The sequence below is a fragment of the Sorex fumeus genome, unplaced genomic scaffold (genome assembly GCF_029834395.1).
Source record: "Sorex fumeus unplaced genomic scaffold, SorFum_2.1 ptg000028l, whole genome shotgun sequence".
Taxonomy (NCBI): Eukaryota; Metazoa; Chordata; class Mammalia; order Eulipotyphla; family Soricidae; genus Sorex; species Sorex fumeus.
Genome location: NW_026606085.1, coordinates 3,239,383 through 3,262,134, shown reverse-complemented (window position 1 = coordinate 3,262,134; position 22,752 = coordinate 3,239,383). Strand labels below are relative to the sequence as shown.

Genomic DNA, 22,752 nt, shown 5'->3' with positions numbered 1-22,752 from the left:
TTACTCCTGGTTCTACACTCAGGAATTACTTCTGGCAGTGCTTCAGGGACCATATGGGAATCCAGGGATTGAACCTGGGTCAGCCACGTGCAAGGCAAATGCTGTACCCACTGTACTATTGCTCCAGCCGCAAATTTTTGTGTTTTTGGAAGTGCTGAAATCAAATCCAGGGCCTCACATATGCAAGGCATGTGTTCATTTCCTGAGCCACATTAATTTTATTTTATTTTTTTTATCAGTGAGACACCATGAGGTACAGTTGTAGACTTACAAATTTTTGTGCTTGGGTTTCAGTTACACAATGATCAAGTACCCATCCCTCCACCAGTGCCCATTTCCCACCACCACGGATCCCAGCATCCCTCCCACCCCCATCCCCCCATCCCACCCTGTCTCTGTGGCAGGGCATTCCCTTTTGTTCACTCTCTCTTATTGGGTGTTGTGGTTTGCAAAAGAGGCATTGAGTGGCAATCATGTTTGGTCTATAGTCTACTTTCAGCATGCTTCTCCCATCCTGGGAGTATCCTCCCAACACCCTTTATTTGGTGCTCCCTTCCTGTCTGAACTCTCTTTTCCCCTAGCATGTGTGGCTGGCCTCCATTTACACAATGGAGTACTATGAAGCTGTTAGAAAAGATGAAGTCATGAAATTTACATACAAGTGGTCCTACATGGAGAGTATCAGGTTAAGCGAAATGACTCAGAAAGAAAGGGATAGACATAGAAATATTGCATGCATCTGGGGAACATAAAGTCACAAAATAGGAGACTAACACCCAAGAATGGCCGAGATTAGTACCAGGAATTTTACGCCACATTTGTTTTAAGAAAATGTTTAGAAATCCTGTATTGGTTTTCAGAATCAGGCAGAGAGGAAGCGCCCTCCCTCCCACCTTCTGGGCTACACACGACAATGCTCAGGAATTATTCCCAGTGCATTGCTTGCAGGACCTTATGGAATGCTGGAGATTGAACCTGGGTCAGGTGTGTGCCACACAAGTACCGTACCCACTGTCCTATCTCTCCAGCCCTAGAAAGGAGTTTTAATTATGTATTGTTTTTGTGTGGAGGCCATTATGGTGGTGCCCAGCATCTACCCCAGACTCAGGCTCAGAGGTAGCTCTTGGAGGTCCTTGGGGACATGTGATGCTGGGGCATGAACCTGAGCCTCTTGCATGCACAGCCTACCCTCCAGCTACTTGAGCCATCTCCCTGGCCCCTGATTATCCACTTTAAGACTCTCAGCAGAGGCCCAAATGTTACCTGGAAAGTTTGTTTCCTTTTTTCTTTTTTGGGGGGGTCACACCCTGTGATGCACAGGGGTTACTCCTAGCTCATACACTCAGAAATTACTCCTGGCAGTGCTTGGGGGACCAAATGGGATGCTGGAATTGAACGAGGTCGCACTACCCGCAGTGCTATCGCTCCAGCCCCCTGGAAAGTTTGTTTCTTAAGTGACATCCCTACTCGGTCTCTTCCTGCTGTGCAGGGTCTGTGAAGGAAGTTGCAGCCTGCCTGTCCAGCCTGTCTTGTGTGTGTGTGTGTGTGTAGGGGTAGGTGGTCAGGATACAAACAGAACTGGGCCTTGTGAAGGAAGTTGCAGCCTGTCATACCAGCCTGTCTTGTGTGTGTGTGTGTGTGTGTGTGTGTGTGTGTGTGTGTGTGTGTGTGTGTGTGCGCGTGTGTGTGTGGATACAGACAGAACTGGGCCTCGGCTCTCAGCTTGCAGCCCCACCTCCCAGCCTCTCTCTCCAGAAAGCAGCCCTGCCAGGAGGGCGTGGGCGGCCTGGCCCGGCAGCTGCGCAGCTTGCTGGGCTTGCCTGCTCTTGGCCCAGTGGGAGAATGAGAGTCTTTAGAGGCTTTGTTGGAGTTCTCTGGCCCTCTCTTCCTGGCACTGCTTGGCTCATGAGCTGGAACTGAAAGTTCTCACTTCTTATCCACCCATCCCAGCAGTCCTTCTGACTGTCACTTGCTCCCAGACCCGCACTTCTCATTCTAGTTCTTTCTATCACCCCCAGCTGCCTCAAGCTGTGGTCTGGAAATCCTCCATCTCAGGAGGACTGGGAAGGGAGAAAAATGACAAAGGTGTGCCCCCAGTAGCTTTCCTCATCCCTACTTTGGAAAAATTCATGATAATTAACCTTTACTGAGTGCATGCTCTGTGACAAGCACTGTCTTTTGTGTTTGTGGGGATTAACCTTATTTGAAGAAAATGTCCTGATTTTTGCACATGAATCTTTACCCCCTCCCCATCTATCCCCACCCCAAATTTATCACCGAATCTGACATAAGTTCTGTGCCTTTGAAAAGCCATCTGTGGGGCACACGGGATGGTTCAGTGAGAGTAAACATCTGCCTTGTAAGGCTGAAAGTTTAATCCCAGTGGGCCCACAAGTTCCAATCAAATGTGTGTGTGACCAAGTGTGTGTGATTCTCAGTCATTTCTTGTTTCAGCAGGGGATGCGAGGGTGAAGGGACGTTCGGCGACACCCAGCTATGCTCAGGTCTTCCTCCTGGCTCTGTATTCATTCAAGAATCACTTCTGGAGGGGATTGAGGAACTTTATGTGGTTCAGGGAATTCAGTCCAGGTTGGCTGCGTGCACGGCAAGTCCCTTACCTGCGGTCCTATCTCTGTGGCACCACCTCCAGTCACTTCAGCAACGGCGACGGGAATGGCAAAATGAGAAAAGCCATTTGAGCTCTGGTTTCTGTTTTCTTCTTCTGACTTTTCCCAGAGGGCATTAGTTCTGAGCCAGGCAAGGGAAAGGACAAGCGACCATCCCCGTAGCCCCTCATAATCTGTTAACTCTTGCATCCCGATTGGAAGCCTTTCCCCTCACTCTTTGTGCAGAATCCTTTTCTGAACTCCTGACTTTCTTACTCTTCCAGGATCCTGCTGGCATCTTTGAGCTGGTGGAAGTGGTCGGCAATGGAACCTATGGGCAGGTGTACAAGGTGAGACTTGAATAGTGCAGAGAAGCACGGTTTTCTTCCTTTGGGGGGGGGGGGGAGGTGAGCCCTTGGAAAGGGGAGAGAGGATCTGGAGGGAGAGGAAAGAATGCAAGTCAGGAGAAGAGGAAACAGCAAGTGGGTGTTATTGCAGGCCTCTGCCTCTGCATTTAGAGCTCAGCCCTGGGTGTGGCAGGAACTGGGTGGAGCTGGGTGGCTGTGGGACGGGGAGGTGTGAGGGCCATGGGCAGGGTGTGGTCACGCGTGTCGGGGCTCCCTTGGGAGCAGAGCTCAGGACAAAGGTGGAAGTTGGAGAGATGGTTGGGACTTGGAGGTAGCCCGTGATGTAACGATGACCTTCTGCAGAGAGGAAGGGGCTTCCTGGAGCTCCCACAGCCACCCTTTGGCAGAGGTCCGCCCTTCTGTTTTTGAGGCTGCCTCTGTCTCCCACAGAAGTGATTTCCTCAGCCACTGATTGTAGTTTGTAGCCTTGCTTGTCCGGCCCTCTCACATGGCTTGGCCACCAGTCACTCCCGGGAGGGGTACGTTCAAGGTAGACACTGCCCCGTGGCTGGGGCCCTCATGCCTCACCACCTCTCCATCGCCTGGTATGTGGAGACAGTTTCTTCACAATTCTCTGCACCTCTGACCTGTTCCCTGGCTCTCTGGTGCCACCTACTCTTCCCCTACCCTTTTCCCTATGAGTTTGGAGAACTAAGATTCCCTCCCCCTCTCTTGCCTAGTCGTTGCCATGGAAATCACAGCTCTGTGTTCTGCTTCTCTGGGCTTGGGGTCTTGAATGACTGCTGGGGATAAAAATAATCTAGGGGCTTGCAGTGCGCATGGCATTCCCTGCCAGAGGCTGCTCTTCCCCGGGAAGCCTTGAACTTTTCTGTCCGGGTGTTAGGTGACTCCCCCCAGGGTTCCAGAAGGCCGGAGGGGAGGGTTGAGCATGGCAAGGTAGACTGTAGAAGACATTCCTTCCACTGGCCTTGTGCTTCATGAGTTCCCCGAAATCTCAGCCGCCTCTCAGATGATCTTGAAAGCAATGTTAAGTGCCTTTGTGTGGGGGGAAGGGCGTGCAGGGCACATCTCTGCTGTAGGTCCAGATCTTCAGCTCAGAGAACAGAGGAGTCAGCTCTGACGTTCGGATGGTGGGGAAGCAGGCCAGAGAGGTAGGCAGAGAAGCTGAGTGTCTTCCGCATTCCTCCCTTCAGTGTTGTCGGGGAGAGCTCAGAGCTGAGAAGTTCAGACTCGGTAGTTTCTCTATAGCATTCTGACCAACACATAGTTGAGGTGTCTAGCTACCATAAGAGTCAGTTTTCTTTTGAAAGGGAGCCCACGTTTGGTGGTGTTCAGGGCTTACTGCTGGCTCCGCACTCAGGTATCACTCCTGTCAGTGCTCAGAGGAGGAGTGCACAGGATCAAACCTGGGTTGGTCACCTTCAAGGCAAGCTTCAAGTACCACCCAGTACTGTCCGTCTGACCTGAAAATCTTTTAATTTTTTTATTTTTATTTTTTGATGAAGCAAGAAAATTTTTATTGAAACTTATTTAGAAAGATGTGAGGTGAGAGAAAGGGACAAGTACATTTTTAGGGTGGAAAAGGGCAAGAAAAGATACACTGAGACAAGCAGGTAAGATACGTGTCCAAAGGAGAACATGGGCTTGAAGAGGCACCCCCAAAAGCCTTTAAGCTAAGAAGAAAAATCACTTTCTTAAGGCAGAATAACACCCCAAAGTGTAGCTTCTGCCAGAATCCAGCTCTCCTTAATCCTAATCCTGAGTCCCCTGATTTCTGTTTCTTGGTCCTGCAGGGTCGGCATGTCAAGACAGGGCAGCTGGCTGCCATCAAGGTCATGGATGTCACAGAGGTGAGGATCAGGGGGCAGAGGGAGGATCTGAGCATTGGGGAGACTGTCGGGGCTCACATTCTCCCCCTTACCCCACCCACCCAGGACGAGGAGGAAGAGATCAAACAAGAGATCAACATGTTGAAAAAATACTCTCACCACCGCAACATTGCTACTTACTATGGGGCCTTCATCAAGAAGAGCCCCCCTGGGAACGATGACCAGCTCTGGGTGAGGAGAGCCGCCGCCGCCTCTCCCCGCCCTTCTCCGCTCCAGATCATTCACTCAGAACTCAGCAGAGTGCTCCGGCTGTCCTCGTGCCACACCTCCCCCCGCAGCCTGGTCTTTTTCTGGACTCAGAGAATCCCCAACAGAATCCTCCGCACGTTGCAAAGGATCCTCAACACGTTGTCCTGTCCTTTTGAGCATTTTCCAGGGGTCCTGGGTTTGCCCCCACCTTTGTCCTGACCAGTCCACCGTGTGCAGCAGCACTTGCATTGAGTGAGCAGTGTCATCCTAGCCAGGGCTAGAAGAGATCTCAGGGAGGCTGCCCGTCATTTTCCTTCCTTTGAGACTGACTCCAGGGGAAGGCAACGGGCCAAAATATTTGTGGGAGGTGACAGGGCTCGGGCAGTGCACAAGTCCTTCCTTATGGATGGTGATTCTCACCAGAACTTGCTTTAATTCTTAGCCTCCCTCCACCAAATCGTCCCGGCCCAAAATGTTTTAAAGAGTCACCATTCTGGGGCCGGAGAAATAGTCCAGCGGTAGGGCATTTGCCTTCCACATGGCCGACCCGGGTTCGATTCTCAGCATCCCATATTGTCCTTGGAGCACTGCCGGGAATAATTCCTGAGTGCAGAGCCAGTGCACTCAGTAATTCCTGAGTGCAGCGTAACCCCTGTAACCCTAAAAGAAAAAAAAAAGAATCACTATCCTCCCTAATTTTGGACACTATTGTCTATAGATTCCCCAGCCCAGCCCTTTCTGGTAACTAAGCCTAGCCCTCAAGAGAGAGCTTGGTGATGCCTCTAACCTTGGTGAGGGGGTTAGGGCTGACATCCAACTTTCCCCTTTCAGCAGTGCTGTTCAGGTACTTCTGAGACCTTTCTGTGTAGCATGCACAGAGATAAGGAGTCCATGTCCCTGTCTCTGGTCTATTTCTCTCTGTCACTTTCACATACTCTCTCCCTCTCCCTTTCCCTCTCCTCTCTCTCACTCTCACTTTCACTCTCCTCTCTCTCTTTCTCACTCCCCTCCCTCTCCTCTCCTCTCTCTCTCACACACACACACAACCATTCTCTCTCCCTCTCCCCCTCCCTCTCTCTCTCTCTCTCTCTGTCTCTCTGTCTCCCCCCCCCCCCCCCCCGCCCCCGCCCCTTCTCCTTCTCCCTCTCCCTCTCTCCCTCCACCCGCATCCTTCCTATAACAGTAGGTCTGCTTCCAGGGGAGCTCATTGTAGTGACAGGGTGCCCCCTTCTGGACCTGTTGGGTACCATTTTTCTCTCTGACTAATCCTCTGGCAAATTGCTTTTGAGTATGCAGATCTACATATCCACCCAACCTTTTTCTGCACTACATATGATGTTTATTCTTTTGAAATTAAAATAAAAAAAGGAATTCGGGCCACACATGGCGATGCTGAGGAATTACTCCTGGCTCTGTACTTAGGAATTACACCTGGCAGTGCTCAGGGAAACATGGGATTCCAGGAATTGAACCCAGGTCAGCTGTGTGCAAAGAAAGCACCTTACCTGCTGTACTATCACTCTGACCCCCTGCTGTATTTTCTTTAGTGGGAGGGGTACCCAGTGCCAGCGCTGTGCTCAGGGATCTAGTACAGGGCTCCTACTTGTAAATGCTCCGACTCTTTGAGCCATCTCCCCACTCACACCCACACCCTAGAGCATTGTGTGGAACTTTGAGAGATAGTTCAGGAGATAAGGAACTTGCCTTGTGAGGCTGTAGCAGCAGTAACCCTAGTTTGAATCCCCACTACCACATGTCCTTTCTTGAGTACCACCAGCGCTCACTCCTGAGCAAAGAATCAGGAATACTGATTCTTTGAGCACTGAGCACTGCTTTGTAGGGCCCAGAGGAGAAAAAAATGTGCTGTGGGGCCAAGGGTGTGGTTTGGTGGCATAGCACATGCCATGTATCTGAGGCCCTGAGCTTGATCCTACCACTGCTGAAAGCATTCTCAAAATAGTACTTTCAGAAAGTACAACGGGCATAGCACAGGTGCTTGCCTTGCATGTGGCCGACCTTGATTTGATCCCTGGTACCAATTATGGTCCCCTAGGCACCATCAGGTGTGATCCCTGAACACAGAGCCAGGAGTAAGCTCAGAGTACCACTGCGTGTGACCAAAAGCCAAAAAAAGAAAGGAAAAGTACTGCAAAAAGTGGTCATCAGATCCCCTTACCCCTCCCCAATAGGGGGCTTTCCTTTTGGCCCCTTCTTCTAGACTTCGAGACTCTTTTCTTGAGCTACAGGAAATAGCCACTCATCTGTCTGTTCTTGCCCAGTCTGTGGAGCTTTCCCCCCATGTCTTCCCAGTTTCTCTCTTGTAGCTCTCTAACCCCCGTGGTGGTTATTTGGAGGACTCACCTGGAAGTGCTCAGGAGCTACACCCAACTGGGTGCTTGGGGGGGTCATTCCCTGGGGGAGGGGGGGTTCAAGGACCATGCAGTGCTGGATATCATACCCAAGCCTCTAGCTCAGTTCTGGCTCTTGAGACCTCTGCTCATCCAGGGGACTCACAGGAGGAGGAGGCCTGGCTGATGCTTTCCCTTCCTGTGCTTCGCTCGTACCACAGCTGGTGATGGAGTTCTGTGGTGCTGGTTCTGTGACAGACCTGGTGAAGAACACAAAAGGGAACGCTCTGAAGGAGGACTGTATCGCCTACATCTGCAGGGAAATTCTCCGGGTAAGCACGAGGCTCTGTACCCTCCGCCTGAGTCGTCCCCTGCTGGAGCTTCTCTCTGGGTGTGGACCCTCTTGCACTGCAGAGGACCATGTATGAACCCTTTTAAAGGAGAGCCCGGCCTGATTAAGGTGGGGATAAAACATCCCTAAGCTGGGGACTCAATCTGCTGGAGGAGACAGGTGCCTCTGTTCCCACTTCTCATTTGACCCTACAGCTGCTGGGAATAACCTGGAAGCCATCACTGTGGGTGTTCCTCAAGAAAATCCGGCCTGTGCTTGGGTTTCTATGTGGACAGTCCAGCTCCATCCAGACTTATGCCTCCTCTTCCCTAGGCTCATGTCTGCTCTTGATTCTTTTTCATCCCTCCCACACAGAGACTAATTTCCCTCTTTCTCCTGACCAGGGTCTGGCTCATCTCCATGCCCACAAGGTGATTCATCGAGACATCAAGGGGCAGAATGTCCTGCTGACGGAGAATGCAGAGGTCAAGCTCGGTATGCTGATGTTTGCGTTTGTTTTTGTTTTGTTTGGGGGTCACATCCAGTAGTGCTCAAGGTTTACTCTGTATTCCAACTCCTGGTGGGCTCAGGGTACTAGATGGGGTGCCAGGGACTGAACTCAGATCAGTGACAAGCAAGGCAAGTGCCCTTAGCCACTGACCCTTTGTATGCTGAATTCTTCTGAGATAGGCGAGGTCTTTTCACCTCCAGGAGAAAGAATAAGAGACTATTTATTTTTCTTTTTTCTTTCTTTTTTTTTTTAATGTGTGTGTAATAGAGCGATAGCACAGTGGGTAGGGCATATGCCTTGCACGTAGCCAACATGGCCGACCCGAGTTCAATTCCTCCGCCCCTCTCGGAGAGCCCGGCAAGCTGCCGAGATAATCTGGCCCGCACAGCAAAGCCTGGCAAGCTACCCGTGATGTATTCGATATGCCAACCACAGTAACAACAAAGTCTCACAATGGAGACGTTATTGGGCCCGCTCGAGAAAATCGATGAACAACGGGAGGACAATGACAGTGACAGTGTATGTGATTGAAGATCGGTACTGCCATCCCAGCAGCCCTCAGGCTACTCCTGGCTTGGTGCTCAGGGGTCACTCCTGATGGTGCTCAGAAGCTGCTTTTCCTCTTTGTTAGCCCAAGTTCAACTCTGTAGGCAGGAGACTTGTTTCTTCTCTCTTTTTATCTCCTCCCCTGAACACCCTGCTGTCTGCTAGCATCTTTGAGGACAGATTTGCAACCCCTTGATCTTGGAAAACTGACTCTTGGTCTGTTCACCGTAGTTTTTCCCCAAGCCCCAGCAAAGACTTGATAAGTTTCTTCAGGGTGATGATGAGGTAGTAAAGGTGTTCAGGGAGCTCCTGAGTCCCAAGGGAGAGGCCCTTCTCTGCCCTGGGACATGCACCGTACAGGTCTACGGCACGGGCAGCAGACATGAAGCCCGTTCACAACACCCTGCTATCCATGGCTTTCAGTGGATTTTGGAGTGAGCGCACAGCTGGACCGCACTGTGGGCAGGCGGAACACGTTCATTGGGACCCCCTACTGGATGGCCCCGGAGGTCATCGCCTGTGATGAGAACCCTGATGCCACATATGATTACAGGGTACGGAAGGGAAATTGGGAGCATGGAAATGGGGGTGATGAATTGGCTGAATTTATAAAGGCCTTGTGCAGGATTGTTTAATGTGATGGTTTAATACCAACTTAGCATGATGGGTTGAAAAATATATTTGTGGCAAGGAAAGTCTAGTTGGGAGGATTGGGTGGGCTAGGGGTGGCGCGGGGCTGGAGGAAAAGCCCAGGAAGGGGAGAGCACCAGGGAGTGGCTTGGAAAAGGCCAGGATTGTGGGTGAGGGAGGGGTCAGGAACATTCACCTGTCCTTTCTCTTCCCTCCATAGAGTGACATTTGGTCTCTAGGAATCACAGCCATCGAAATGGCAGAGGGCGCACCCCGTAAGTGCCCTAAGTCTGGGAGAGGAGGCTCAGGAAGTGTCTGTAGGGAGGCGGTGGGTCAGGAGGGTTTACTGTAAGCCGGGAATCTGTAGCCTCTTAAGAAAGACTGGTGGTGTCTCTTCTTTGCCCCAGCTCTGTGTGACATGCACCCCATGCGAGCCCTCTTCCTTATCCCTCGGAACCCACCACCTAGGCTCAAGTCCAAGAAATGGTAGGTTTTCGGCGGGCTGGTTTCTAGTAACAAAAGTCTCTGGACAAGGACACCCCCTCTCCCTCCCTTTGCCACGTACGTTCAAGCCTGCGCCTGCACCATAGAAGGGGGTTTGGGACAGGGACCGGTGGGGTGGGAATTGGCATTGGAATGTGGGAAAGATAGGGGAAGTCGTGGTAACTTTGGTGAATGATTCCCCCCTCCCCTTCCTCCTGTGGGTCCCACTTCTAGGGTCCTCCCAGCATGCACCCCCATCTTTTCAGGTCTAAGAAGTTCATTGACTTCATTGACACATGCCTCATCAAGACTTACCTGAGCCGCCCACCCACAGAGCAGCTGCTCAAGTTTCCCTTCATCCGAGACCAGCCCACAGAGCGGCAGGTCCGCATCCAGCTTAAGGACCACATTGATCGTTCCCGGAAGAAGCGAGGCGAGAAAGGTCAGTGGGCACAAGGGGAGGCGGGGGTTCCCGGAACACAGGTTAGCCCCACTCTTCTTCAACAGCCCTGGCTCCCTGTCAGAGCCCACCCAGGCCCAGCCTCTGTGTTCTAGGTCTCTTCTCCATCCTTCACCTTCTACACCAGATCCCGCTCTTGCACAAACATCCATGCAGCAGTGCATATACTCGTTCTCCTGTGCCCTCTTTGGGGCCTGATTTCCCATCTCTGTCCAGGTCCAAACCTGAGGCCTGCTGTCACCTCATTTCTGCAAGGAGGTGGGCAGGGACCCAGATGTGCAGTCACCCGGACAGACCTTATCAGTTATCTCCATCTATGATTTCCCTAACCCACAGGGGATGGGGTTTGGGGGTTGTCTGGGCCCTGGACGAAGAAATAACAGTGATCTCCGTTCTGCAGAGGAGACAGAGTATGAATACAGTGGCAGCGAAGAGGAAGATGACAGCCACGGAGAGGAAGGAGAGCCAAGGTGGGCTTAGTAGACAGGGGCTGAGAGGACAGTAGTGGTCCATGGCTTGGGGGCTGGCAGTCTGGAGGTGATGGGCCCAGAGAGGTAAAGCGTCATGTAAACAGAACCTCGGAGGAAGTGGAATGAATGAATGAGCAAGTGGTAGGGAAGAGGGTGATTCAGTGCTGCGGGCCAGACTGTTAAAGGCGCACAGAGCCGCAGCTGGGCCCGAAGAGAGAGCAGACCTCAGAGAGGCCAGATGCAGATTGAGTTCCTACAGAGGTGACGCTGGTTCTGACCCTGTTCATTCTGTCACCTTGACCCAGCTCCATTATGAATGTGCCTGGGGAGTCCACCCTACGCCGGGAATTTCTCCGACTCCAGCAGGAGAATAAGAGCAATTCAGAAGCTTTAAAGCAGCAGCAGCAACAGCAGCTGCAGCAGCAGCAGCGAGACCCTGAGGCCCACATCAAGCACCTCCTGCACCAGCGGCAGCGGCGCATTGAGGAGCAGAAGGAGGAGCGGCGGCGTGTGGAGGAGGTGGGCAGTCCTGGGAGGGCCTGGCCCTGGTGCCATTCCAGGTTCATTAAGATGCTTGGTGAAGAGACTCAAGCCCAGTGTACTCTTACCTGCCAACTCTGTGTCAACGGTTGTGCTCCAGCATCTCTTCACAACCAAGTTCTTTCTGAAGGGCTCTTCTTTTTCCCACAGATCGTCCCCTTCCTGTTCGTGCGTGTAAATCTCTGCTTTGTCTGTATCTCACTTCAGGCACCCAAGATCTTGGGGGTTGGCACTAAGCGCCCAGGGCATCTGATGCTCGGAGCTGTCTGGTTTGAACATGAATAAGGTCATTCTAAAGATCCTCCTTTGGGGCTGGAGCAATAGCACAGCGGGTAGGGCATTTGCCTTGTACGCGGCCAACCTGGGTTCAATTCCCAGCATCCCATATGGTCCCCTGAGCACTGCCAGGGGTGATTTCTGAGTGCGGAGCCAGGAGTAACCTCTGTGCATCGCAGGGTGTGACCCAAAAAGCAAAAAAATAAAGATCCTCCTTTACTCTGGGTTGTTTTGACTTAGATTTGCAAAAAGTAGTCTTTTTCTTTCTTTCTCTTTATTTACAGTACTGGGGATCAAACTTAGCCCCCTCCCTCCCATTAGAAAATACAGTCTTATTAATTGAGCTAAAAGAATATCACTGTAGGTTTTTTCCCCAGTGCTAGGGCTCAAACCCAGGGTCTCAAATATGCAAGGCCGCGCTTCACTGCTGGGCTGCATCCTCAGCTTTCAGTTGGGTTAGTTTGGAGGAGAATTAAAATAGCTACATAATCTCCCAGTTCAGAGAGCTGGGCTTAACCCCCAAAATTTAAAGAATAAAAGATAAAGACGGGGGAATATAGAGAGCACTGCTTACCTTGCTTGGTGCAAATCTTTTTATGTTGTACAGTGACAAGGATCAAACTCAGGGCCTCACACGTGTTAAACAAGTGTTCTTCCTCTGATGCACATCCCCAGCCCTATTTACTTTAGGCCTCCCTAGCAATGGAGATAGGGCAGAAACCCCTGGGACCACTTTCTGCTGGGGGCCATGTATCTGGGCCCTTTGAGCTCTCTCCTGGCCCCCTGCAAATCTCTTAATAAAATCTTGGGGGACTGTAGTGACAGTACAACAGGTAAGACACTTGTCTTGCATGTGGCCAACCTGGGTTTGATCCCTGGCACTCCATATGGTCTTCCTGAATCCCACCAGGAGTAATTCCTGAGCACAGAGCCAGGAGTAAGCTCTGAGAACCACCATGGTGTGACCCCCAAAGCAAAAATAAATAAATAAATAGAATCTTATCTTGGAGGTCCAGAAAGCTAGCATAGCGGGCTGAGTGTATGCAGAAGGCCTGAGTTCAATCCTTGAACAAATGTTCCCCTGAGTACTGCCAGAAGAGTCTTAGTGTAAAACTGCAGGGAGCCCATGAGCATCACAGGTATGGGCTGTAAAGCAAAACACACCTAATCGGCTTCATAAAACTCTCCACAGTGTAATACGGCCTGTAGACTTTGTTCTTCTTCTTCGCCTTAAATGATAAAGAAGACAAGCTTTTGTTCTTTTCAGAAAGACTGTGGAAATACGATGCAACATGGTTTACTAATAGTCGAAAGGGTGGGAGTAAGCCCACCTCCAGAGTCCCTCCAGAGTTCTTTTTTGTTTGTTTGTTTTTTGTGAAACAGATTTTATTTGGAGGTTTTTGAAGGTGAGAAGGAAGGGAAAGCGAGAGAAAGGGGGTAGGGGAGGAGAGGAAGGGAGGGAGGTGAGAGAAATGCACCCGAGAGAATGTGAGTTTCTCCAGTGGCAGAGAGAGCCTCTACACACATTACACATGGAGGCATAAAAGTACACATCCCAAGAGGAGAGATGCAGGCGACACTTGTACTTGGCCATGTGGGCACAAGCAGCACACAGACTCGGGCAGCATATGCGCCTCCCCGTGGCTTCTTGGTTTCTCTGTATGGGCCCCACCTACCCTCTTGTGTCTAAAGGTTGTCATTTCCTTCTTGCTCTATTTGGCAGGAGTTGATTGAAAAGGCCAGGAATGTGTGGAGATTGTTGTCCTTTCGGTTTGCAAAGTTTTGGGTTTGGTTTTGGTTTACTTGGTTGTTTGATGGGAAGGACCCATTTAAGCCTCCTCCCAGCGCAGCAGTGAGCCTCTCAGCCTTTCTTGTCCTCAGCCCACAGCCACCTTAGGCAGTTTCTACCAAGCTAAGCTTGTAGGTTTTTTGATAGGGTCAGGGGGGTTTGCAGAAAAATAGTCACACCACTGACTCACCACCATCTGAAGCGAGGACTGGCCTGCACGGTCCTCTGCGAGAGGTGCTGAGACGGGCAGTCTCTGAAATCCCCCCCTTTCACCCACAGCAACAGCGGCGGGAGCGGGAGCAGCGGAAGCTTCAGGAGAAGGAGCAGCAGCGGCGGCTGGAGGACATGCAGGCCCTGCGGCAGGCCGAGCGGGAGCAGGCGCGGGAGCAGGTAGGACCCCCAGTGCGCTTCCCTCCCGGGCCTCCCCCCTGCTCCTGCTGCCTGCCTGCCTGCCTCCCCTGCTCCCTGATGCCCTCCCCACTTCTCTACCCAATCCCAGGAGTCCTGTCTTTTCCAGCTTCACTCTTTCTGTTTTCTCCCACCCTTCAACCCCCAACCCTGGCTCCCTGCCCTCCTCCTGTCTCTGTACCTTCATTCCCATCTCCGCCATCCTGATTCCTTGCCCCTGCCTCCACTCTGACTTCTTCCACCTTCCCTGGCCCTCCGCGGGCTCATCCCTGTGCTCTCTTCTACTCTGACCCGCTCTCCTCCTCATCCTCACCCCACCGATCCCTTTCTTCTTCACCTCCCTTGCTGCCGCCACCGCCCTCCTCCGCCTCTTCTTCTTCCCTGCCCTTTGCACCCCTACCCCCGACCCCTGCCCCCCAGGACTATATCCGTCACAGGCTAGAGGAGGAGCAGCGACAGCTCGAGATCCTTCAGCAACAGCTGCTCCAGGAACAGGCCCTGCTGCTGGTAACGGGGTCCCCCAGCTTCCTCCGGAAGGTGGCGGTCAGAGCTTCTCTGCTGGAAGGGGAAGGGGACATTTTAGGGGAAGGGCTCACCCAAGTGCCAAGGGAAGACGCATCTCTTTAGGTAGTTGGAAAACAGAAAGGGCGTGCCCACCCTCACTTCCAGGACCACCTTCCGCTGAGCCTCTCTCCTTACCCCGGGTCCAGGAATACAAGCGGAAGCAGCTGGAGGAGCAGCGCCAGTCGGAGCGTCTCCAGAGGCAGCTACAGCAGGAGCATGCCTACCTCAAGTCCCTGCAGCAGCAGCAGCAGCAGCAGCAGCAGCAGCTTCAGAAACAGCAACAGCAGCAGCAAGTCCCGCCTGGAGACAGGAAGCCCCTGTACCATTATGGCCGGGGCGTTAATCCTGCTGACAAGCCAGCCTGGGCCCGAGAGGTTTGTCACAGCTCCGTTCATCTGCTCACACTGCCTGTGGCCTCGGAGCTAAAAGAAACAGTCAGCTGGCGCTAGCAGAACCGCGCTGAGGCGGGGAAGGAAGGCCTGGCATAGGCCAAGGCAGGGAAGGAAGGCCTGGCATAGGCCACCCAATGGGGTGGTTGTGGCCGGAGGAGGTCTAAGGTTAAGAGCCGCAAAGCCAAAGCTGTTCTTTCGCATCACAGGTGGAGGAGAGAACCAGGATGAACAAGCAGCAGAACTCGCCCTTGGCCAAGAACAAGCCAAACAGCACAGGACCAGAGCCCCCCATCCCCCAGGCCTCCCCTGGGCCCCCTGGACCCCTTTCCCAAACACCTCCTATGCAAAGGCCAGTTGAGCCCCAGGAGGGACCACATAAGGTAAGTCTCTCTTCATTCCCGTCTTGACACCAAGACACTGGAAGCTGCACTCAGCTGTATACACACGGTCATGCTTAGGCAGGGGTCTTAAAGCTCGGAACTACTCACTGCCGCATGTGCTTCCCCTCTGCCTGTTCCTGGGCTTCAGGCACCTTTGATGGAGAATAGGAAGCCAGAATCTTCACTGCCCCTTCCCTGCCAGCCCTCAGGTTGGGATGTGCCACCGAGCGGGCAGCCCACCCTCCCTGGTCTCTCCCTGCAGAGCCTGGTGGCACACCGGGTCCCACTGAAGCCATATGCAGCGCCTGTACCCCGATCCCAGTCCCTGCAGGACCAGCCTACCCGAAACCTGGCTGCCTTCCCAGCCTCCCACGACCCTGACCCCGCTGTCCCCACACCTACTGCCACACCCAGCGCCCGAGGAGCCGTTATCCGCCAGAATTCGGACCCCACCTCTGAAGGGCCTGGCCCCAGCCCCAACTCTCCGGCCCCAGCCTGGGTCCGGCCAGATAATGAGGCCCCACCCAAGGTAAAGAGAGCCCTAGGGTCCAGGAAAGGACTTCGATTCCGCAACCGCAGGGGAGAATGAGGGGGAGTGATGCGCTGGAATGGGGCTGAAGGAGAACAGTGAAGGGCACACCATGTTCTCCGCCCGGGGCTTACCCACTGGATCCCCTGGTGAATGTGAGAAGGGAAGAACAAGCAGAGGCTGGGGAGACCAAGGGACAGACGCTCTGAGTTAGAATCTCGCTTCTGTGACTTCATGGGATTTGTTTCTCCGAGAAAACTGGGGGCGGGGGGAGAGAGAGAGAGAGATCCCCGTTTGTGTCATTTCCCCCATCCCCTGCCTGGCTTCTTCCCCTCTCTCATTAGGTGCCTCAGAGGACCTCATCTATTGCCACTGCCCTTAACACCAGCGGGGCTGGAGTGTCCCGGCCAGCTCAGGCTGTCCGAGCCAGGTAACCCTGAGTAGAGTCAGGCAGCAGCGTACAGAGTGGGGCAGGGGAGCACAGGAATCTGCCAGGTTATCCGCTTAGGGGTGGGCCAGCCCCAATACCGTCACCTCAGCCCCCTCCCTGCCCGTCCCCGGCACCCTGTGCTCCCTCCACAGACCTCGCAGCAACTCCGCCTGGCAAATCTATCAGCAAAGGCGGGCCGAGCGGGCCACCCCCAAGCCTCCAGGGGCCCCCGCTCAGCCCCCTGGCCCGCCCAACGCCTGTAGGTAATGGAGCTGTCCCCACACTCACTTCCACCCTCACTTCTGCCACCTGCTTCCCCCTGGTGATGGCGCCTTCTGCTGTGTAGCTCAGCACCTTTGGGGAGTGGAGCACCCCATCTCCCTCACCAGCCCCTGACTTTCCACAGTAACCCCGACCTCAGGAGGAGCGACCCTGGCTGGGAGCGCTCGGACAGTGTCCTCCCGGCCTCTCACGGGCACCTCCCGCAGGCTGGCTCTCTGGAGCGGAACCGTGTGGGAGGTATGTAGCCGGGCCAGGCAGGGTGGGGCCTGGCTCAGGGTGCTGAGCCTCTGCTTCGGGCTCAAGGGGTAAGAGCAGGGTGTGGACTCGAGAGCATCCCCTTTACGAGTGCCAGTGACCATCCCTCTCCTCTCCTGCCGTCTCCAGCCTCCACCAAACTCGACAGCTCCCCAGTACTCTCTTCCGGGAACAAAGCCAAACTTGATGACCACCGCTCCCGGCCGGGCCGGCCCGCAGTAAGTCAGTGGCAGCTGTGGCTTGCCTTTCCTGCGCTGGGACTCGGGCTGGAAGTGGCACTTCCAGTGGGGAGCTGGGCAGGGTCTTCGCTGATCTGCACGAGAGGAAGGGCTGTGGGACACCAGCTGGCACTTCTCAGTCACTAACCTTCCGTAACTCTCTCCTGCTGACCCCTGGCTGCCTTTCTTCCCCTGTGGCCCCTCCCAGAGCTATAAGCGAGCGATTGGTGAGGTTAGTGCCAAAGAGCATCTTCTGGGAGCCCCTCTGTCGTCCAGCCCTTCTCCAGCCGCCTCCCTCTCTGCCCATCCCCCTCACGCCCACTCCTCTCCTGCAGGATTTTGTGCTGCTTAAAGAGCGCACGCTGGATGAGGCCCCCAGGCCTCCCAAGAAGGCCATGGACTATTCCTCCTCCAGTGAGGAGGTGGAGAGCAGTGAGGACGACGAGGAAAGCAACGGCGAACCATCAGAGGGGAGCAGAGACACCCCTGGCGCCCGGTATGAGGGTGCCAGGGAGAGACTTGAGTTAGGGGGAGGGGAGGAGGTGAGGCTTTGGGGAAGATGGTTCCCCTGTCCCTTTCGGCCTGCCTTTGCTGATAGATTTGCCAGGCCGAGTTGCTGCAAGGTCTGGGAAGGGAGCACGGGGTGCCAGGGTGGGGGCTGAGGTGACTATTGGGGCTGGCCCATCCCTAAGCGGGTAACCTGGCAGATTTCTCTGCGCCCTTGCCCCACTCGGTATGTGGGACGCTGGACATCATAGCTCGTCAGTCAATCTCCCCTTCCTAAAGAATGGAGGAGAGGTCTGGTGTGGCTCTCTCTCCTACTTGAAATTCACTTCCTTCGCTGCCTCTGGCCAGCCTTCCCCACATGCCAGCACGGAGTACCCCATGGTGGCACGGGCTGCTCTGGGCTGTGTGTACTGACTGTAAGCCCCCACAGTCAGCTGGCCCTCATGACCTTCCTCTCTCTCTCTTTCTCTCTCTCTCTCTCTCTCTCTCTCCCCCCTTCTCTCCCAGTAGTGATGGAGACACAGACAGCGTCAGCACCATGGTGGTCCATGATGTGGAGGAGACTGCCGGGACCCAGACCCCCTACGGAGGTGGCACCATGGTGGTCCAGCGTGTGAGTGGGTTTCCCCAATCTTTTCAAATCCCACCATGCCCCTGCCTTGTCCCAGCACTCACCCCCTTCTCTCTCTTCCTTTAGACTCCCGAAGAGGAGCGCAGCCTGCTGCATGCTGACAGCAATGGTTACACAAACCTCCCAGATGTGGTGCAGCCCAGCCACTCGCCCACTGAGAGTAGCAAAGGGCAGAGTCCTCCCTCAAAGGACGGAGGCAGCGATGTAAGTGGGTGAGGACAGATCCCAGATCTGGTAGCCACGGATCCGGGGTGGGGGGGAGGGGAGGCAGTTGAGGTGGACGGTCAGAGGTCCTGGGAAACAGTTGGCTGGGATCTGGGGAGACCTGGGCCTAGACGTAGTAGGAGGCCACAGACTGGGTCCCAGATGTTCACTTGATTGACCTCCTGCCTCCACCGCCACAGTACCAGTCTCGTGGGCTAGTAAAGGCCCCTGGCAAAAGCTCTTTCACGATGTTTGTGGACTTGGGGATCTACCAGCCAGGAGGCAGTGGGGACACCATCCCAATCACAGGTGAGGACTCAAGAGAAGGATTTAACAGTTGCATGCTTCCTCGCGGGTCTGAGCGCCTGCCTTTCTAGACCCGTTGACCCAAGAGTTAAAATGCTCAGGGCGGCCCAGGCCCCGACCTGAGTGATGGAACCAGGATGAGGCCTTTCAGCTGTGTTCCAGCTCTTCCGCACGTCCCTCCCTTCTCCCTCCACTTCCCTTCTGACTGTTGTGAGGAGTTCCCACTGGATGAAGGGAGAGCGGCGATGAGACTGGAGTCCACCCCCTCTCTTCTTCCTCTGGCAGCCCTCGTGGGTGGAGAGGGCAGTCGGCTTGATCAGCTACAATATGATGTGAGGAAAGGCTCTGTGGTCAACGTGAATCCCACCAACACCCGGGCCCACAGTGAAACCCCCGAGATTCGGAAGTACAAGAAACGGTTCAACTCAGAGATCCTTTGTGCAGCCCTTTGGGGTAAGCCTGGGCTGGGAAGGAAAGGAGGGTATGTTGTACTCTACACCCTGGATCAGCGGAGGGCCTGGCCTTGACGCTCATCTACCCAACGGGTCCTTTTCCAGGGGTCAATCTGCTGGTGGGCACAGAAAATGGCCTGATGTTGCTAGACCGAAGTGGACAGGGCAAGGTGTATGGACTCATTGGGCGGCGACGCTTCCAGCAAATGGATGTGCTGGAAGGACTTAACCTGCTCATCACCATCTCAGGTGTGTCTGTGGTGCAGGGCTGGGGCCGGAGGGAGCAGGGGGGATGCAGTCAGAGGGTCAGGGACATACAGCAGTTCAGGTTCTGTCACCATCTTTAGCCTGGGTGGGAGGAAGTCAGCCTTGGTCCAGGAACCAGAATGGAATGTGGGGTCACATTTTCCTTGTGGTAGGAAGATAAAAATGGTGAGCAGATAACCTGTACTTCCATTGAAGAAGAGTGTGTGTGTGTGTGTGTGTCTGTGTCTGTGTCTGTGTCTGTTGTATTTACTCCTCAGGGAAACGGAATAAACTGCGGGTGTATTACTTGTCCTGGCTACGGAACAAGATTCTGCACAATGATCCGGAAGTGGAGAAGAAGCAGGGGTGGACCACTGTGGGGGACATGGAAGGCTGCGGGCACTACCGTGTTGGTGAGAAAGCCGGGGCACATCTGTTAGGAGAAGGGAAAAATGAGGGGTTCAGAGCTCAGTAGCTAAGACAGTCTTCAAGGGGGAGACGTGGGATCATGGTTGGAATGTAGAGACAGACTGTTGAGAGGTGACCAGCAGCCCCACAAGGAAGTCCTTATATCCTTCTCCTCTTCTTCTAGTAAAATATGAACGCATTAAGTTCCTGGTCATCGCTCTGAAGAACTCTGTGGAGGTGTATGCCTGGGCCCCCAAACCTTACCACAAATTTATGGCCTTCAAGGTAATCGCCACCTCGGCGTGCAACACTGTTCCTAGGTGTCACTCTTGCCCTGTGTCCACCGAGCCTTCTCTCCACAGTCCTTCGCGGACCTCCCTCACCGCCCTCTGCTGGTCGACCTGACAGTGGAGGAGGGTCAGCGACTCAAGGTCATTTACGGCTCCAGTGCTGGCTTTCATGCTGTGGATGTCGACTCGGGGAACAGCTATGACATCTACATCCCTGTGCATGTAAGCGGGTGGGGCATGTAAGCGGGTGGGAGAACAGGACCACCAGGCTGGCTCTGGACACTAGGACTTTAGCCCACCATCTCCCCAGATCCAAAGCCAGATCACACCCCATGCCATCATCTTCCTCCCCAACACCGACGGCATGGAGATGCTGCTGTGCTACGAGGACGAGGGCGTCTACGTCAACACGTACGGGAGGATCATTAAGGACGTGGTGCTGCAGTGGGGAGAGATGCCCACCTCCGTGGGTGAGTGCGGGGTTCCCACTTGAGACCGCCGGCCTGCAGCGGGCGCAGGGCAGAGTTACAGCAGCTGTTCTGTTCAAATCCCTTTCTCCTAGCCTACATCTGCTCCAACCAGATAATGGGCTGGGGGGAGAAAGCCATTGAGATCCGCTCTGTGGAGACGGGCCACCTGGACGGGGTCTTCATGCACAAACGGGCCCAGAGGCTCAAGTTCCTATGTGAGCGGAATGACAAGGTGGGAGAACTGGGGCTCATGGTGCCCCCACCCTGGGCTGGCCCCTCTGCTGGGCAGGGGAGGAGATGGCTTGGGAACCTTTTGAAAAGGGGAACCCCAGGGAGCAAAGTGTGCGGGCAGCCTTCCCTCCCCTTCAGTTTCTGAGAGAACTCTCCAGACTCACCAAGAGGGCCAGCATCCTCCTTCCCGACACACTCTGCTTTCTGAGGGTGTGGGGGGAGGGCACCCTGAGAGGCTCGCTTCTGTCGCTTCTCTTTCTGCCCCCTCCCCATTAATTGCGACTGCTCCGTGGTCCTCATCCCCTGGTGACTTCTTCTTCTGCCCCCACACAGGTGTTTTTTGCCTCAGTCCGTTCTGGGGGCAGCAGCCAAGTTTACTTCATGACTCTGAACCGTAATTGCATCATGAACTGGTGACAGGCCTCGGGCTGGGGTCACCCCCCCTGGACCCAGCTCTCCCCTGAAGCCAGACTTCCCCAAGCTGCCCGCATTTCCCTTCCTTGGGCTTTTGCTTTTACTGGTTTGATTCACTGGAGCCTGCTGGGAACGTGACCTCTGACCCCTGACGCTTTCGTGATCACGTGACCGTCCTCTTCCCCAACATGTTCTCTCCCCAAAACTGTGCCTGTCCCAACTTCTGGGGAGAGGCACAGCTTCCCTTCACCAGGAATTGAGTGGGCCTAGCCCCACCCCCCCTTTTCTCCACTTAAGAGGAGAGCATTTGGGGCTTGGACCCCACACCCCACTGCTGCTGACTGGCAGGGCCCTGGGCCCCTTCATTTGCACGTCAGGGGAGCCGGCTCCCCCCTTGAATGTACCAGGCCCTGGGGGGTGTCACTGGGCCCTAGGTTTTGGGGGGGGTCACCAGCCACTCCAGGGCAGGGACCATTTCCTCATTTTCTGAAAGCACTTTAATGATTCCCCTCCCCCAGACCCCAGGGAATGGAGGGGGGACCCCGCCAGCCAAAACATTTCCCCTTTTCCAACTCCTATCTCGTCTAGTCTCTGCCCTTCCCTGGTGGAGGGTGGAAGCGGGAAGCTCTCACCCTCCACACCCCCTTGCTTGCATCTGTATATAGTGTGAGCAGCAAGTAGTCCCGGCCCTCCCTGCCCCCACCCTTCTCAATGTAGTGGCCTTGGATATCCCCTTTGTTAATAAAGACAAGTCAACCAGCTTCCACCACTTCGTGCCCCATTTTATTGTCTCCTCTTACAAGCCAGCTGCTAGCCAAGGTGAGCAGGCAGAGCTCAGAAAAGGGGAGTTTGGGTGTGGAATCTGCAGGGGATGAGTGAGGAGTGCTGGGTCAGTCGGGGGAGTGGCTCAAAGGGCTGGAGCACAAGCAGAGTGGGTTCCCCAGAAGACTAGTGGGAGAGCCCCAGGAAGCACACTTCCATCCCGTCTGCAGCCCCTGCCCCTTCCCAAAAGGAAACCAAGGGGAAATGACTGAGGGTGTTTTAATTCTGCAAATTCCATCAAGCACAGCCAGGCAAGAAGAGGAGAGCAAATGGGTTTCCTGTTTGGCTACATTATGTCTAAAGATAGCCGCTCAGAGAGGGGCCAGAGGGATAGTATAGCCGGTAAGGCCAGCCTGGTTCAGGCTGGCAACACATATGATCCCCTGAGCTCTGACAGGAGTAATTCCTGACTGCAGAGCCAAGAGTCAACCCTCAGCACTGCTGGTGTGGCCCAAAAACAGAGAAGCAGTTTATAGTTACAGGCTCTCATGGGGTTGGGGCCTTGAAAAACAGGGAGGTCAGCGAGGTCAAATTAAAGGTAGTTCTTAGCTTTTTTTTTTTTTTTTTGCTTTTTCACTCATACCCAGCCATGCACAGGGGTTCCTCCTGGCTCTGCACTCAAGAATTACTCCTTATGGTGCTCAGGGGACCATACGGGATGCTGGGAATCGAACCTGGGTCAGCCGCGTGCAAGGCAAATGCTCTACCTGCTGTGCTATTGCTCCAGCCCTGGTTCGTAGCTTTTAAGGGTTGACACACAAGAGCTTTTCAGAGCCACTGAACCATCTGCCCCTCCTACTGAGCCCTGCATGGTGGTCAGACTTAGACACGTATGCCACACTTGGGAAACTAACAAAATCCAGATTTACTGAACAGA

The 22,752-nt window shown here is 54.1% G+C and overlaps 1 protein-coding gene across 11 annotated transcripts in view; it reads left to right on the top strand.

The window, feature by feature from the left end:
• Nucleotides 1–21,814, top strand: part of MINK1 (misshapen like kinase 1) — a 62,752-nt gene extending 40,938 nt beyond the window's left edge. The window contains exons 2-34 of one of the 11 annotated variants that reach the window (XM_056115247.1): nt 2,891–2,956; nt 4,768–4,824; nt 4,909–5,034; nt 7,622–7,732; nt 8,136–8,226; nt 9,212–9,342; nt 9,639–9,693; nt 9,826–9,904; nt 10,168–10,343; nt 10,762–10,831; nt 11,137–11,350; nt 13,716–13,826; nt 14,265–14,351; nt 14,555–14,782; nt 15,007–15,180; nt 15,503–15,709; nt 16,054–16,139; nt 16,292–16,402; nt 16,546–16,658; nt 16,806–16,894; nt 17,103–17,126; nt 17,230–17,390; nt 17,909–18,014; nt 18,099–18,236; nt 18,437–18,545; nt 18,828–18,995; nt 19,100–19,243; nt 19,519–19,653; nt 19,833–19,933; nt 20,011–20,160; nt 20,249–20,408; nt 20,501–20,640; nt 20,973–21,814. In XM_056115247.1, coding sequence (XP_055971222.1) covers nt 2,891–2,956; nt 4,768–4,824; nt 4,909–5,034; nt 7,622–7,732; nt 8,136–8,226; nt 9,212–9,342; nt 9,639–9,693; nt 9,826–9,904; nt 10,168–10,343; nt 10,762–10,831; nt 11,137–11,350; nt 13,716–13,826; nt 14,265–14,351; nt 14,555–14,782; nt 15,007–15,180; nt 15,503–15,709; nt 16,054–16,139; nt 16,292–16,402; nt 16,546–16,658; nt 16,806–16,894; nt 17,103–17,126; nt 17,230–17,390; nt 17,909–18,014; nt 18,099–18,236; nt 18,437–18,545; nt 18,828–18,995; nt 19,100–19,243; nt 19,519–19,653; nt 19,833–19,933; nt 20,011–20,160; nt 20,249–20,408; nt 20,501–20,640; nt 20,973–21,056 — 4,002 coding nt within the window. In that variant the 3' untranslated portion in view covers nt 21,057–21,814. Of the gene's footprint in view, nt 1–2,890; nt 2,957–4,767; nt 4,825–4,908; nt 5,035–7,621; nt 7,733–8,135; nt 8,227–9,211; nt 9,343–9,638; nt 9,694–9,825; nt 9,905–10,167; nt 10,344–10,761; nt 10,832–11,136; nt 11,351–13,715; nt 13,827–14,264; nt 14,352–14,554; nt 14,783–15,006; nt 15,181–15,442; nt 15,710–16,053; nt 16,140–16,291; nt 16,403–16,545; nt 16,659–16,805; nt 16,895–17,102; nt 17,127–17,229; nt 17,391–17,908; nt 18,015–18,098; nt 18,237–18,436; nt 18,546–18,827; nt 18,996–19,099; nt 19,244–19,518; nt 19,654–19,832; nt 19,934–20,010; nt 20,161–20,248; nt 20,409–20,500; nt 20,641–20,972 lie in introns of all 11 variants that reach the window. The other 10 variants (XM_056115245.1, XM_056115244.1, XM_056115250.1 and 7 more) reach the window with 10 other exon arrangements.
• Nucleotides 21,815–22,752: the final 938 nt, after the last annotated feature.